Raw genomic sequence first — 13,986 nt, 5'->3', positions numbered from 1 at the left:
CAAAATTGCAATTTTTTACTCATAGTTTTTTGCAGCTTGACTTTTAAGTTTTAATGTGTTTTGAGAAAAAAAACATTGTTGGTTAATTGCAGATGCTGAGGTTTAGTTTAAATTGTAATGATCACTAACATGTTATTCTCACATGATCAAAAATAAAGTTGTCATAAAAATTTCGATTCATTCATTTACTCATTCATTTGATACTTGGATATCTGTATTGTGCATACAAAGCTGAAACAGTTTCCTGTGTAAGGAGAGGCTCAGCAGTTTCCATAGTGACCTATGGATGGCGCTAGTTGTCATGCAAAGTTTTACCACAGAAGTAGAAAACAAAATGGAACACTTTGGTTAAAGTTTAAAATTAGCATGACTGGGATGTTTCAATTATTAGCATACTAAGCCACCAACAATGCATAAGCTTTTTGTGTGATGTTTGAACTTTAATTAGAATGGTCTCGTAAATAAATAAATATAGGTACTAATAACCAAGAATTACATACAGTGATGCTCATAAGTTTACAATCCCATCCCAATCATCTTTTGGAAATTGAGCTTAATGCCGTTGTGAATGAATAATGTATCGTTAGGAAAATAAATGTTCTTCCTCAAAATACAAGGGGCATACGTATACACATCTCCTATGTAAGAAATCCCATAGAGATTTTTATTTTTAAAGGCCAGTTATTTCCTCCCACATCATCACATACACTTCACAAAGAAAATTTGTGTCATTAAAGGTTGGATTTTTCTTAATTTTTTTAAATTAAGGCATTAAGATCAATTTCCAAAAGATGATTTTTTTTATTCCTCTTTTTAGTCAACTTTAGCATGGGTTCATAGTTGTATTAGCAACCCTGTATAGATCAAGCACGTTTTTCTTGTAGCCGAAATATATTTTAACTGGGTGTCCAGACACCTCGATATGAAAATTGGGACATTTTACTACAATAGATAAACCTGATGAGTATCATTTCATAAAAGGAAGTCATTTACAAAGTCATCCTACTTGGATAGGTCAAGGGCGTTTTGGCCAAAACAGGGTGAACCCCACTCTATTTTGCTAACATAAGCTGAATGCCATATTATCATTATACCAATGAACCAACAAGTTAAAAAAAAATGACCTAATGTAAAAAGTTTTGAACATAAACATGTAAAGGGAAGCAGGCCTACAGCCCTTTGAGGCACATTTGTTATTTTGGGCTACATGAACAAAACTGCCAAATCATTGTTTTGGGTGATGCAAAAAACAACAACAATAGGCAAATATATTTATAACTATGCGATTAAATGTCTTGTGGTGGGGGGGTGTGGAGGAAGTCTGGGTGAGAACAAATGGAGACAGGCAGAGGGAGGGGGCCGGAGAGAGGGGAGGTAGGGTGGAAGGGGGAGGGAACAAGGGAGACGGCCCTGGCGGCGCAGTGGGAGGACTATCCCATGCCAGGACTTGTGGCGGCTGCAGCGGCAGCACGGACTGGAGGAGGAAGTTCGCTGAGGGGGCTGAGCAGCAACAGTAGGCAGCAGAGGCAGCAGCAGTAGTTACAGAACCGAGCAAAGACTTCCATTTTATCACCGGCAGTCACAGAAAAGGCCGAGGGAAGCACCGGGTCCAGCTAAGAGCACATTCCAGCAGAGGAAAATGAGCCTCCTAGCTTGCACTAAGCCTGTGTGACGGGCTGAGCTCGGCTCTTTGATCAGGACTTCACCCCACTCTTTCTCTTCCTACAGCTCGGACTGACAAAGGGACACAGAGGAGGAAAAAAAGAAGGACCACAGTAACGTTACTCGCTTTGAGGTTGAAAAGGTAAGCCACGATGTCTGAACTTTTTCACGCCAGTGTTTAGCAGGAAGGGTTTTTAAAAGTCGGTCTGGTCAGTATTTAAAAGCAGGATTAGACTTCCACCCACAATCCTCCTTTTCCTCTCTTCTCTTCAACTCTATGCATTGAGTGTGCTCATTTATTCAAAGTGCAGAAGAGGGCACTGCACTCTGTATTTACTTTGGCTCAGAATCCTACTAAAACCAAGGGTGTGTGTGTGTATGCTCCAGCTCCTCCAGCAGCACTCTGAAGACAGAGAAGAGACTCATTCAAACTGACTAAGTTCTGTGTTGTTGTTTTTTTTTCAATGTGAACAGCTTTTAAATTGAACTCCCTAAAGCTTGGCTTGAAATCTGTGGGTCTTTTTAACTTTTAAATATCTTTCTCAATAAACTGTTTTGTTTTTTAAATATATAATGGCTATAATTTGGGGTCCCTTGCAGTTGTGGGCTCTGGTGTACTGTGGGCTTTTATAATGTGAAACATATGGGGCCATTCTTGTGGAAGACTTGTAACCAATAGTCTGTAAAGTTCTAAAAGAAACCTTTTGTTGACCGTTAAATGATGGAGACAATCAAAACGAGAGAGTATGGCTGTTTTTTCTTGGAGCTACAGCTGCTGTGTGGTATTTGTGGCCCTAGGGCTATGCTTCTCAGGCAGCCATTGTTGATGACATGTTAAAGCGTCCTTACATCATAACAGCTACAGCTTTCTTCACTTGAAAATCAGACACACACACACACCTGCATTTACACCCTCTTGCGCACCTTTCTTTTGAGCAACATAAACCATGCAGGTTATTTCAAACATTTTGCCGGCCACACTCTTTCAATATTAGCTTTAATTACAGACGCATCAAAGACAGGAGAAACATTTTTGAACTGGCAATTATAGTTTTTGTTGGCTTGAGGTCAGAGTCGTGTGAACAATATCTTGCCCCTTGAGGCGAAATAAATGTGTGACAGAAACCCAAAATGTCAGGCCGTAATTACAAAGCTCTGGTAGGGTGACAGATGAATGGGTATCCTGATAGTGTGGTTTGGACAGGTGGGTTGGCAGAGGGTTGGGGTTGGGTACTGTAAGAAGAATGCTGTGATCTGAACCTGTGAGGAACGGCATGGACGGAGCACCGGGGCATTTCACTATGTCACAGCAGTGCCACGGGCCCTTGGCAGACATGTGTAAGCCATTAAACAGCGAGAAGGATACCTGGAGAAGGAAGGAGAAAGGAAGCAATAAAGAGGGGAAAGAACGGCAAAAAAAGAGGGGAATTAGAGCGCGAGAGTGGGAACGTAATCCATTTTGGGACGCATTCCACTATGACCTTGGGATAGAAAACGGTAATTAGGGAGTACTTTAGGAGCATTAAAGGTGCACACATTTGCCCAGGGCTGTCATTTATATTCCCTTTAACACATCTCATGAAAATGTGGGACAAATACACATTAAGAGTTTCAGAGTTACTAAATAACCTTACTAAAATTACCCAGCTCCCCCTCCTGTGGATTCTTTTATCAATAGTTCTCATGGCGTTGTTTATTTCAGTTCTTCAGCAGTGAATGGATGCTTAAACATATAAAGTGCGTGGCAGGAAAAGGTCGAAACAAACTGGCCTTGTCGCTCTCTGGGCCCTTCAAGCAGCGTGTTATGTCACTGGGGACATGTTATCCCGCAGTATGAGGTGTGAGCTCTTGCCAAGTGTAAATACAAGCCAGGCTGGAACAGTGAATCTGATGGTAGGAAGATTATTAGGTGGTTATTAGATGTTAATGCTAAATACCAAAAGGGGGGTGGGGGGGCTACAGCCAGATGACAAGAGCAAGAAAAAAATCTGTTGTGGTCGTTCCAGTCATTTCAGTCTGGGAAACAGGCATCAATAGTTATTTTCATGTGCTGGGCAAACAAATAAAGAGAGTTAATGTGAAGAAATGTTTATGTTTCCATTCCATTCCATTTCCATTCAGCAGTCAGCCCATAGGCAGCCAGACTTTCTGAAGCATTTATGGCACTTTAGGTGTTACTGTGGTTGGCAGACAAACTGTTTAGGAGATCATTAATCTGTCCTGAGTCCCCCAAAGAGACAGAAGTGGACTGTATGTTTAGCTGTTTTTTCCATAGGTGCGAATCCGAGCCAGCTCCTACATGCTGGGTCGGATGAGCTTTATCACCCCCCTTTGATTTGGACCTCTATCCGTAGCTGTAGTTCCATGTAGAACTGAGAAAGTTTGTGTTGAGTTAGGGTTTGGTGCTCTCTCTTTCAGCACACCCATTTTTATTTTAGAAACATAGTTTGAGTTTAATGGACCTATAAAAACGTTTGAGTTGTCCTCAAATGGAAGCTGGAGCCAACAGAAGCAATCCAGTTTGATTTCCGAGTGTGTGTGTGTGTGTGTGTGTGTGTGTGTGGGGGGGGGTGGGGAATGCCTGAATTGCTTTCATAAGTGTGCAGACGTAATGTTTGTTGACATTATAGTTATTTGTAATTGATTTAAAACACATTGCTTCTCATACTCATTTGCAAACTATTTAAATATGGATTAGTCCATTAGGTAGAATAAGTCTCTTATTTGATAAAACTAGACTAAAGTTGGGTTGTTGCAGCTTCTGTAATATAAGGATTAAATGCCTTTCTACATTTGGTGGGCTTTGATAGTAACATAATGAGTACTTGCCATTATTTTTAAGATAATAAACTAAACATTGAATCAAAAGAACTGCTATGTTGATTGATAACAAAAATAAAACTTATTTTTTTCATTGTCGATGCAGTAGTGTTGATATCCACATCTCATGACGTCTTTAAAATCCTTTTTTATCCTTTTACCTTAAACTTGTTTTTCTTTTATTTAACCAAGACTCTGTTGTACTCTATTTCCTCTTCCACCGGTTTGAACAAATATGTAAAAGCAATCTGCGCGATGATGGCCACACTGAAATCCCTAATGGAAAATACAGAGCTGTAGACAAGTAGCAACCAGCCTACTCACATACAAACAAACTTTTGCGTGAATGGATTCAGTTGCTGGGCTCAACCCCAGGCTCTGCATCGTCTTTATTATTTTTGACAGACAGGCATGCAACGTTTTTGCCAACTGTTACCACCACAGTGCACTTAAAAATGAAAACAACTATGAGGTCATGATTTAACCCTTAGGGTCTGACTAACTGGTGTCTAGATTTTAGGACAGTTGTCTCTGCAGTTTACATCCTATTACATGATGCTGTCGTCTTTCATCTCGTTGTTCAACTGCTCCTACAAAATGGAGGAGTCTATACAGCACAGGCCAGGTGAAGGGTATGGCTCCGGAAATAGAATCAGGCTTCATCCCAGCACTTTAATATGCCTTCTGGTTCTTTCTTCCCTGCATTTCTTTTATGAATAAATGGAATGTTTGATTAACTTATTTTCAGCGTTCTGGGTGATTGAAACAAAGGCATTTGGAGCTGGTCCCAAGTGATGGTCATGCATGTGTGAACGTGGCTGACAGCACCCACGCAGCCTAGTCAAGCTCTTACCTGAGGGGTTGGAGCTGGGGGAGCCAGACACACCCTAATCCCCAACATCCTGACCTCAGTAAACCTGTCGCAGCTTGTTCACAGTATATCTGGCAACCCATTTTCTTGAATCTCTCAGCCTGCCCTGGTTCTCTACCAGCCTTGCTCTCCCAGTACCATGGGTGGGCTCGGGATTGTAGTTCCTTGGTATTGCGTATTCTGCCTATGTGAGCTAATGCTCCGCCTCAAACCAGGAACAAAAGCAGTCAGTGCAAATTAAAGACCAATTATCTTTAGTGCGTGCCGGGGCAGGTCACTCATGTTAGCTTGAATGATGAGTGGGTGAAGTGAGAGGTCTAGTAGAAAAAGGTTGTTTATTACTGCAGTGTTGCACATGAATGCTTCATGACAAATTAATAAGCTGCACGATAATGTTTAGATTTTTTACGATTTATTTAAAATTGTGATAATAGCTCCTTTTGTGCATCTGTATATTTTTTATTTGAGTTGGTTGAAACCATTATTTCTCTTTGTTTAGTTACCTTTTAAAATAGTTTGCCTATGTCTGTTAATAGTTTGAATTTTTAAGCGTTTCTAGTCTCTTGCAGAGAGTTGGATAAGAAGTCCTTTAAATGTAAAGCTACAGCCAGAAGCTGGTTAATTTAGCTAAGCTTAGCGTAAAGTCTGGAAACGGGATAACAACTAGCCTAGTTCTGCCCAAATGTAACAGGATCCGCCTACAGCTGGTGCAAAAATGAAGGATAAAAAAAAAAAAAACTTCTGGTTTTAGGGTTTGATCATGTGCCAGACTATTTCTTGACGTAAGCAATTCAGTAGGACGTTACTGCACCCGTCTAAGAAGGAGAGTCGTTTCCAGATGCTAACCTTAGATTTTTGAAAACTTGCGCAACACTCGCTGCCAATGCCCTATGCTATAACTAGGGATGTAATGCTCACTGTTAACAGTTAATTACGATAAAAATGATGCCGATTGCAATTACCGTTTTCATTTAAAATATTATTAACACGGTGTGAAAACCATGTGTTTAATCCTTCCCAGCTTCATCCAAGTCTCTTGAAGATGCCGCGCAGGCACACTGCGTAGCCTACAACCTGCCTTTCTTGAACTTGGAATCATGGTGGAAGGAGGAGATAACAGCGCTCAGGACATTTATCAGCCCTCTAAGAGGACTAAGTCTGAAGCATAAGCGTATTATGGTTATTATGAGATTGCCGAAGGACAGTTGTTTAAAGATAGTTGTCCTGTCTGCAGAACGTGCAGGAAATAAGTTGCTGCTTAAGGCATTGAACACACCACGATAATACCGAAAACCGTGAGGATTTTGGTCACCATAACCGTGAGGTTAAATGTTCGTACCGGTACATCCCTACTCCTAACCTTAACATTCTGAAGGTCCATGCCTAACCATAACCATCTGGTAAGATTCTTGCAAATCTTGACATACCATCTAGACACGACCAAGAAAGATTCCAGCACATAACCTCCCGTACTTTTGGTTTTAGTATGTATTAAGTGTGTAAGATGTAAGATGCTAAGCTGTGTGCTTGTAGGAAGGTGTTACCTAGTATGGACAGAGCCAGGCTAGCTGTTTCCAGTCTTTACGCTCAATTAAGATACCCGGCCACTGGCAGTAACATTAAGCTTCATTTTTACGGCACAGACATGAGAGTGGTAACAATATTTTCATCAGATTCTTCGCAAGAAAGCAAATTAATAACTGTATTTCCCAGCGTCAAACTATAACAAAAAAAATACACCAAAATTAATTAAGTACATTTTTTCACACTCCTGGGTCACATGGAGGTAAGGTTTGGTTAGATATCCTTCCCATCTCTAGTTGGCCCAGTACTTGGACACTTCCAAAACATGACTAAGCCTTCTTCCCATGACCCTGCCCTGGAGAGACACAGAGCCTAAGTACTGGCCGACCTGTTCATTAATTTCCCATTAGTCAACAGTTTTTCCTTAGAGTCTCGGGGGAAATGGACTTAGCCCGCCATTAGTTCCAACAATCCCTGAGGACCTATTCCCCCCCGCTTCCACCACCTCTACCAACATAAACACTCACAAAAACTCCAGCCCTGTTTCCCCGAGTGATGACCTCTTCATACACATGGCCTCTTTCTTTCCGCTCTGAGGGTTGGTTTAAGCCGTGCACTGTCCCTGGTTTATGGCTCCCTCTCTGGCCCCCTTCAAAGTGTTGGGCTGTAGCCTGCAGTCATTGCAGACTTAATTGACGAACACATTTTTGACTGTGGGTCGTTTAATCACAACAAACAATTGGAGTCATTTAAGAAGGGTGATGATATCTTTGGCAGCTTAAGGAATGTGTTTTTGTTTGTGGGAATGTGTGCTTGTGTTTGTGTGAAATCTGAAACACGTATCAAGCTCTATCGATCTATGTTATCTCTTACAAATGCTACAAAGGAGTATAGATCAGTTTTTTCTAAGTCATTGACACAGAGTGTACTAATTTTACAATAATGTTCCAAGTGAAGTGACAAAGTTGTGTGATAATTAGCTGCAAAGTATGTATACGGAATATGATCAACTTTAACAGCATACACAAGAATAATATATTATACAATCTCATAATGATACAGGTCATATGGTTTGTCTGTATGGATATAAACTAAGACATAGTACATACAGTTATGTAATGAAACAGTATAAGATAATTTACAGTATAGAACAGTCAATATATAATATAATAATAATAATAAATATACAGTGGTGTGAAAAAGTGTTTGCCCCTTCCTCCTTTCCTGTTCCATTGCATGTTTGTCACACTTAAGTGTTTCGGAACATCAAACCAATTTAAACAATGGTCAAGGACAACGCAAGTAAACACAAAATGCAATTTGTAAATGAAGGTGTTTATTATTAAAGGTGAAAAAAAATCCAAACCATCATGGCCCTGTGTGAAAAAGTGATTGCCCCCTAAAACTAATAACTGGTTGGGCCACCCTTAGCAGCAACAACTGCAACCAAGCGTTTGCGATAACGTGCAATGAGGCTTTTACAGCGTCCTGGAGGAATTTTGGCCCACTCATCTTTGCAGAATTGTCCTAATTCAGTTACATTAGAGGGATTTCAAGAATGAACGGCCTTTTTAAGGTCATACCACAACATCTCAATAGGCTTCAGGTCAGGACTTTGGCTAGCCCACTCCAAAGTCTTCATTTTGTTTTTCTTCAGCCATTCGGTGGTGGACTTGCTGGTGTGTTTAGGATCATTGTCCTGCTGCAGAACCCAAGTTCGTTTCAGCTTGAGTACACGAACAGATGGTCGGACATTCTCCTTCAGGATCTCTTGGTAGACAGCAGAATTCATAGTCCCTTTTATCACGGCAAGTCTTCCAGGTCCTGAAGCATCAAAACAGCCCCAGACCATCACACTACCACCACCATATTTTACTGTTGGTATAATGTTCTTTTTATGAAATGCAGTGTTCCTTCTACGCCAGATATACTTGGACACACACCTTCCAAAGAGTTCCACTTTTGTCTCATTGGTCCTCAGAATGTTGTCCCAAAAGTGGACCTCTGCCATGCAGGCCATTTTTGCCCAGTCTTTTCCTGATGGTGGAGGCATGAACGCTGACCTTAACTGAGTCAAGTGAGGCCTGCAGTTCTTTGGACGTTGTTGTGGGGTCTTTTGTGACTTCTTGGATGAGTCGTCGCTGCGCTCTTGGGGTAATTTTGGGCGGCCGGCCACTCCTGGGAAGGTTCACCACTGTTCCATGTCTTCGCCATTTGTGGATAATGGCTCTCACTGTGGTTCGCTGGATTCCCAAAGCTTTGGAAATGGCTTTATAACCCTTTCCAGACTGATAGATCTCAGTTACTTTCTTTCTCAATTGTTCCTGAATTTCTTTGGGTCTCGGCATGATGTGTAGTTTTAAGGATCTTCTGGTGGACCTTACTGTGTCAAGAAGCTCCTATTTAAGTGATGCCTTGATTGTGAACAGGTGTGGCAATAATCAGGCCTGGGTGTAGCTAGAGAAATTGAACTCAGGTGTGGACAACCACAGTTATAGTATGTTTTAACAAGGGGGGCAATCACTTTTAAACACAGGGCCATGATGGTTTGGATTTTTTTTCACCTTTAATAATAAACAACTTCATTTACAAATTGCATTTTGTGTTTACTTGTGTTGTCCTTGACTATTGTTTAAATTGGTTTGATGTTCCGAAACACTTAAGTGTGACAAACATGCAAAGGAACAGGAAATGAGGAAGGGGCAAACACTTTTTCACACCACTGTATATATAATACAACAATATAATACATGTTTATATGTATTTGTTGTGCAACGTTTGCAAATCAGTCCAACAATGTATCAGGTTTTATCGGATATAACGTTTTTTTTTAGAATAGTAAATAGTTGTATTCCATTAAATGGCAGTTTACAGTTCAAAACCTCATTCTTAATTTCTTACATCCTAAAATAACAACTTTAAATTGTTTATTTTGTCCGACCAAATACCAGAATTGATTAATTTGACAATCATACAGTGCATGAAAAAAACAGAGAAGCAGCAAATCCTCACTAAGAATAACCTGGAACCAGCAACAAACATATTTGGCACGTTCACTCAATTTAAAACTATAAATTTCTTTGATTTATTGATTAAGCAACTATTAGTGTCAGATCTAGTGGTGTCGGCAGTCAACACACGCAGGGCATACATAGATGACTAGATAAGAGAATAAGGCCTGTGGATGTGGTGGGGTGAGACAGGCTCTCCCCAGACCACCGCTGCAGGAAGTGCATGGCTATGAGGTCACAAGGGACACGCCATAACTCAGGGATTTACAGGAACTGGTTCTAACCGGAATTCTTTTGAAAGTTTTTTCTGTCTTTGTCATTGTTTCTCCGACTGACCGACATTGGGTATTAGATTGCTGGTGTTCTATTTTTTTTTAAACCACCGCACTGTATCTCTTTTTGCAGTAGAGATAAGTGGCACTTATCGCTCATGTTAAAAGCCCTTGATGTATTGTTTTGGTTCAACCTGTTCACAGTTCTACCGTTTTTGTGACTCACACTATTGACCGTTTCTGCACAAACAAGCGACCCTCTGTCATATAATCTGAAATAGAGGCCATTCTCTAAAGATATCCGTAGCAAACTTGGAAACGATGACTAACGCTGAGGACTTTGGCCTTGTTAGGCTATCAGATATTGACTTGAGCAAAGTCACCTGCTGTAAGTGGGAATGATGTTAGTCATTAAAGGGCCTGAGCCACCCGTGTCTCTGCTTTTGATGTTTTTAACAGTAAGCCCCAGGATTCAGGATGGAGGAGGGATATGAACTCGACCTGACGTACATCACAGAACGCATCATCGCTGTGTCCTTCCCCTGTGGGTGCACAGAGGAGATCTACTCTCACAACCTGAAGGATGTCACAAGAATGCTCAAGTCCAAGCATGCAGATAATTACCTGGTCAGTGCTTGTCCGTGTGCTGCTCGCTGTCTCACCTCAATATGTCAAAGCTGAAGTGTCAAAGTCCAAACTGTTTTTTGCTGATGGGCTTTCATGGGATATTGACATGAGACAATTGATCTCAGAGTGCATAGTTAATTGTTCACTCAACCTGATGGAAGAATCACTGTTGAAGCATAATGTTATAATCTTAGAGATAACATTTTAAGTCACAGGCTGTCTTCTTCGTTCTCTTTAGATTATCAACTTGTCAGAGAAAAGACATGATCTCACTAAAATGAACCCCAAGGTAAGTTTATGTAACATTGTGTCATCTATATAAAATAAGCACAAATTAATAATAAAAAGTCATAGCAGGATGATATCCATCCAGTTCCAAAATAACACATATAATTCATTTCTACGGCAGAATATCTCTGTTCAACCTCTTTGATCAGCTTTGTCTAAGCAGCTACAGTAAAAAAAGTATAATACTGATTGGTACTGGATAACTGTAAAGAGTTCTACTGTGTCTGTTTACAGTGAGTAATGTGTTTTCAGACTCTAGATACAGGCTGGCCTGACATGCATGCTCCACCTCTGGATAAGATCTGCACCATCTGTAAGGCAATGGAGAGCTGGCTCAATGCTGACCCCCTTCATGTGGTGGTCATACACTGCAGGGTGAGCATCTAAAGGTTGTGTTGTATCAGCTGTGTCTCAGTTTTGCATTAATAATTAAGCAATTACTCCAACGTTGTAATTATTTTGCCATTTTACAAGGCCCTTTTGGTTGTTTAAACCCCTGAAAATGTATTTTAAGTTTTTCTCTATGACATTGAATAAATAAAATATTGAATTGAACATCTAAACAAGCAACGCCTGCTTCAAAGATAAACATGCAGAGATCCAGATTTGGGTTTGTTTTGCGATCCAATTCTTTTAATTTAAAGAAAAACTGATTTGTTTGAAGTAACCAATCATCTTCTAATTTTGGCAGAGAATACTGCATGTATGTACAATCCCATCACTTACAATAGGAAAATGATTGAGAAAATAAGTATTTGGTGCCTTTTTAAAAAGAGTTTTTCTGCATGTGTAGTAAATCCTCTTCTGTTCTCTCGTTTCTTCAGGGTGGCAAAGGTCGAATCGGTGTCGTTATCTCATCCTTTGTGCATTTCACCGACGTTTCTGCCAGGTAACCACACATTTTTGTAACATTTTGATGTTGGGTTATCATAAATGCCATAATTTGCTCTAAATTCTGGATTTATTACAAGATGAGTGCACCTGTCACTACCTCATTTGAGTCAAGTGCAGATGTGAGTTGCGCATACTCAGATTGAATGTGTCATAATGAAATTTGTAAAAATCCATGAAACGATAAACTATTCTCATTACAAACAATAACAGAAGATTGAAATCATTTCAAAAACATTTCAGCTATCTGTCATTGATTGATTGCTAACGTTAGCTCAAACGCCATTCAACTGACAGCCTTCGTTGTGTTTGATTGCTAACTTGTAGCCAGCAGTAAACAACCTTGGATATGTAGGTCCATTTTTACTGTACTGACATTATAGAAGTCTCTTGTTGGCATCTTATAGGCTACTTGTCGCAAAGTGACGCATGCACAACTCACATCTGTACTCAACTCACATCAGGTAGTGACAATACCCACTCACTGTTGGTGGCAACCAGAACCCACAATAAGTCATCAAGACTTATTCCGTAGACCACAAGAAGTGCCATAGCCTAACCACAGCAGATTTATTTACCTGCGTTAATTCAGGGTCAAGGTGAATCAGAGAGGGAGTCAAAGAAAAGTCACCTCTTATAAACTCAAAGGAAAACCACACAATTTAAGCCATGACTCACCCTGTATTGAATTGCATGAATCAAGCTAGTTACTGTAATAGCTTCTGGCCACAGTGTCAGTTTCATGAAATCTATTCATGAAGGAACCTAATTTCAATTTCTCTAACCATGTCATTGGCTAAGCCCTAAAGTAAAGAAATGCAGCAAACATAAGGAGAGGCGGCATGGTGTTATACTACTATGTAGATCCTCTCTTCACACAGCAGTCATTGTGGCACAAGCTCACATCAGCTTTCAATTTAGACTCCGCTTCCCTCAGTGTTTGCATCCCGCTGGGGAAGACCAGGTTGGTAAGGGCGAATGTGAAAGACAGAGAGCAAGATGAAGTAGAGAAAGAGATAGGAAAACAATGAGGCAGATTTACAATGGAATAGATTCATGGGAGGGGGCAGAGGGAGAGGGAGAGGGTCAGCAAGAGAGGAACAGAGCTGTGGTGAAAAGGCTCCAGTGCCTGTTGGTTTTAGCTCTGTCTGAATAGCAGAGCTGTACACACACACTCTGGCCTCTCTCTGTCCTCTTCTCCCCTTCCTTGTTTACTTAAGGCTGGCATTCTCTTCCTCTCTACTGGAGTCCCCTGTCTCTCTGCTTACTTTCACGCTTGTCCATTTTGTCTGTGTGTGTGTGTGTGTGTGTGTGTTTGTGTCCTACGTTAACTTAGGGTTAACACTATTTAATTATAGTCCAACAGAGTCTAATCCCTCTCTTGAGTCATAATTACCCAAAGTGTTTAATGTGTCTTACTGTCTCCCTCAAAGTGCTGATCAGGCGTTGGACCGCTTTGCGATGAGGAAATACTACGATGATAAGGTTTCAGCTCTGATGACACCTTCACAGAAACGGTAAGACCCAAAACTTGAACACGCCCTTCTGTATAGCAACATGCTCCTAACCGTGGGTTGTTTCACTGGTGCTCTGAAAACACATTCAAGTACCAGACCCACCTGATTCAATGCAAAACTTTACAAGTCCTGGTGCTGTTTGTCTATTTTTTTTTATATGAAAAGTCCTTTACTGTGGGTTGTAATGAGACAGGGACCCCATGATGACTAATGCTGTATATCACTGGGAATCATCATCGCTTACACTGATTGCTCTCAGACAGAACTGGTTTCTCCAAATTCTTTTCTCCCAGTTGTTCTAAATTTTCTTGTCCCCCAAGTTTATGTGGGGTAAACCTTTAGCAACTACAACATGGCAGGTGAAAATGTCTTGATAGCAGTGCTAATTTGATATCTGAGTTATGGTACCAAAACCAAGATGGTACTTTTTGCAATTCTTTGCTGTGAGGAATATAAACATGTTTTACTGTAAAACACTCTTTTTTTCATTTAATAAAGAAGCC

At 40.5% G+C, this 13,986-nt stretch overlaps 1 protein-coding gene across 1 annotated transcript in view; it reads left to right on the top strand.

Annotated features, from left to right (window-relative positions):
• Nucleotides 1–1,415: 1,415 nt before the first annotated feature.
• The window catches only part of LOC117954865 (tensin-3-like), a 32,468-nt gene continuing 19,897 nt past the window's right edge, over nt 1,416–13,986 (top strand). Inside the window, exons 1-6 of the mRNA XM_034888903.1 lie at nt 1,416–1,804; nt 10,620–10,787; nt 11,026–11,076; nt 11,328–11,450; nt 11,900–11,964; nt 13,400–13,483. Coding sequence (XP_034744794.1) covers nt 10,638–10,787; nt 11,026–11,076; nt 11,328–11,450; nt 11,900–11,964; nt 13,400–13,483 — 473 coding nt within the window. The 5' untranslated portion in view covers nt 1,416–1,804; nt 10,620–10,637. The remainder of the gene's footprint in view (nt 1,805–10,619; nt 10,788–11,025; nt 11,077–11,327; nt 11,451–11,899; nt 11,965–13,399; nt 13,484–13,986) is intronic.

This window comes from Etheostoma cragini, chromosome 12 (assembly GCF_013103735.1).
Source record: "Etheostoma cragini isolate CJK2018 chromosome 12, CSU_Ecrag_1.0, whole genome shotgun sequence".
In the NCBI taxonomy this organism is placed as follows: domain Eukaryota; kingdom Metazoa; phylum Chordata; class Actinopteri; order Perciformes; family Percidae; genus Etheostoma; species Etheostoma cragini.
Note: the sequence above shows the minus strand (reverse complement) of the source record. Positions and strands in the feature narration are given on the sequence as shown.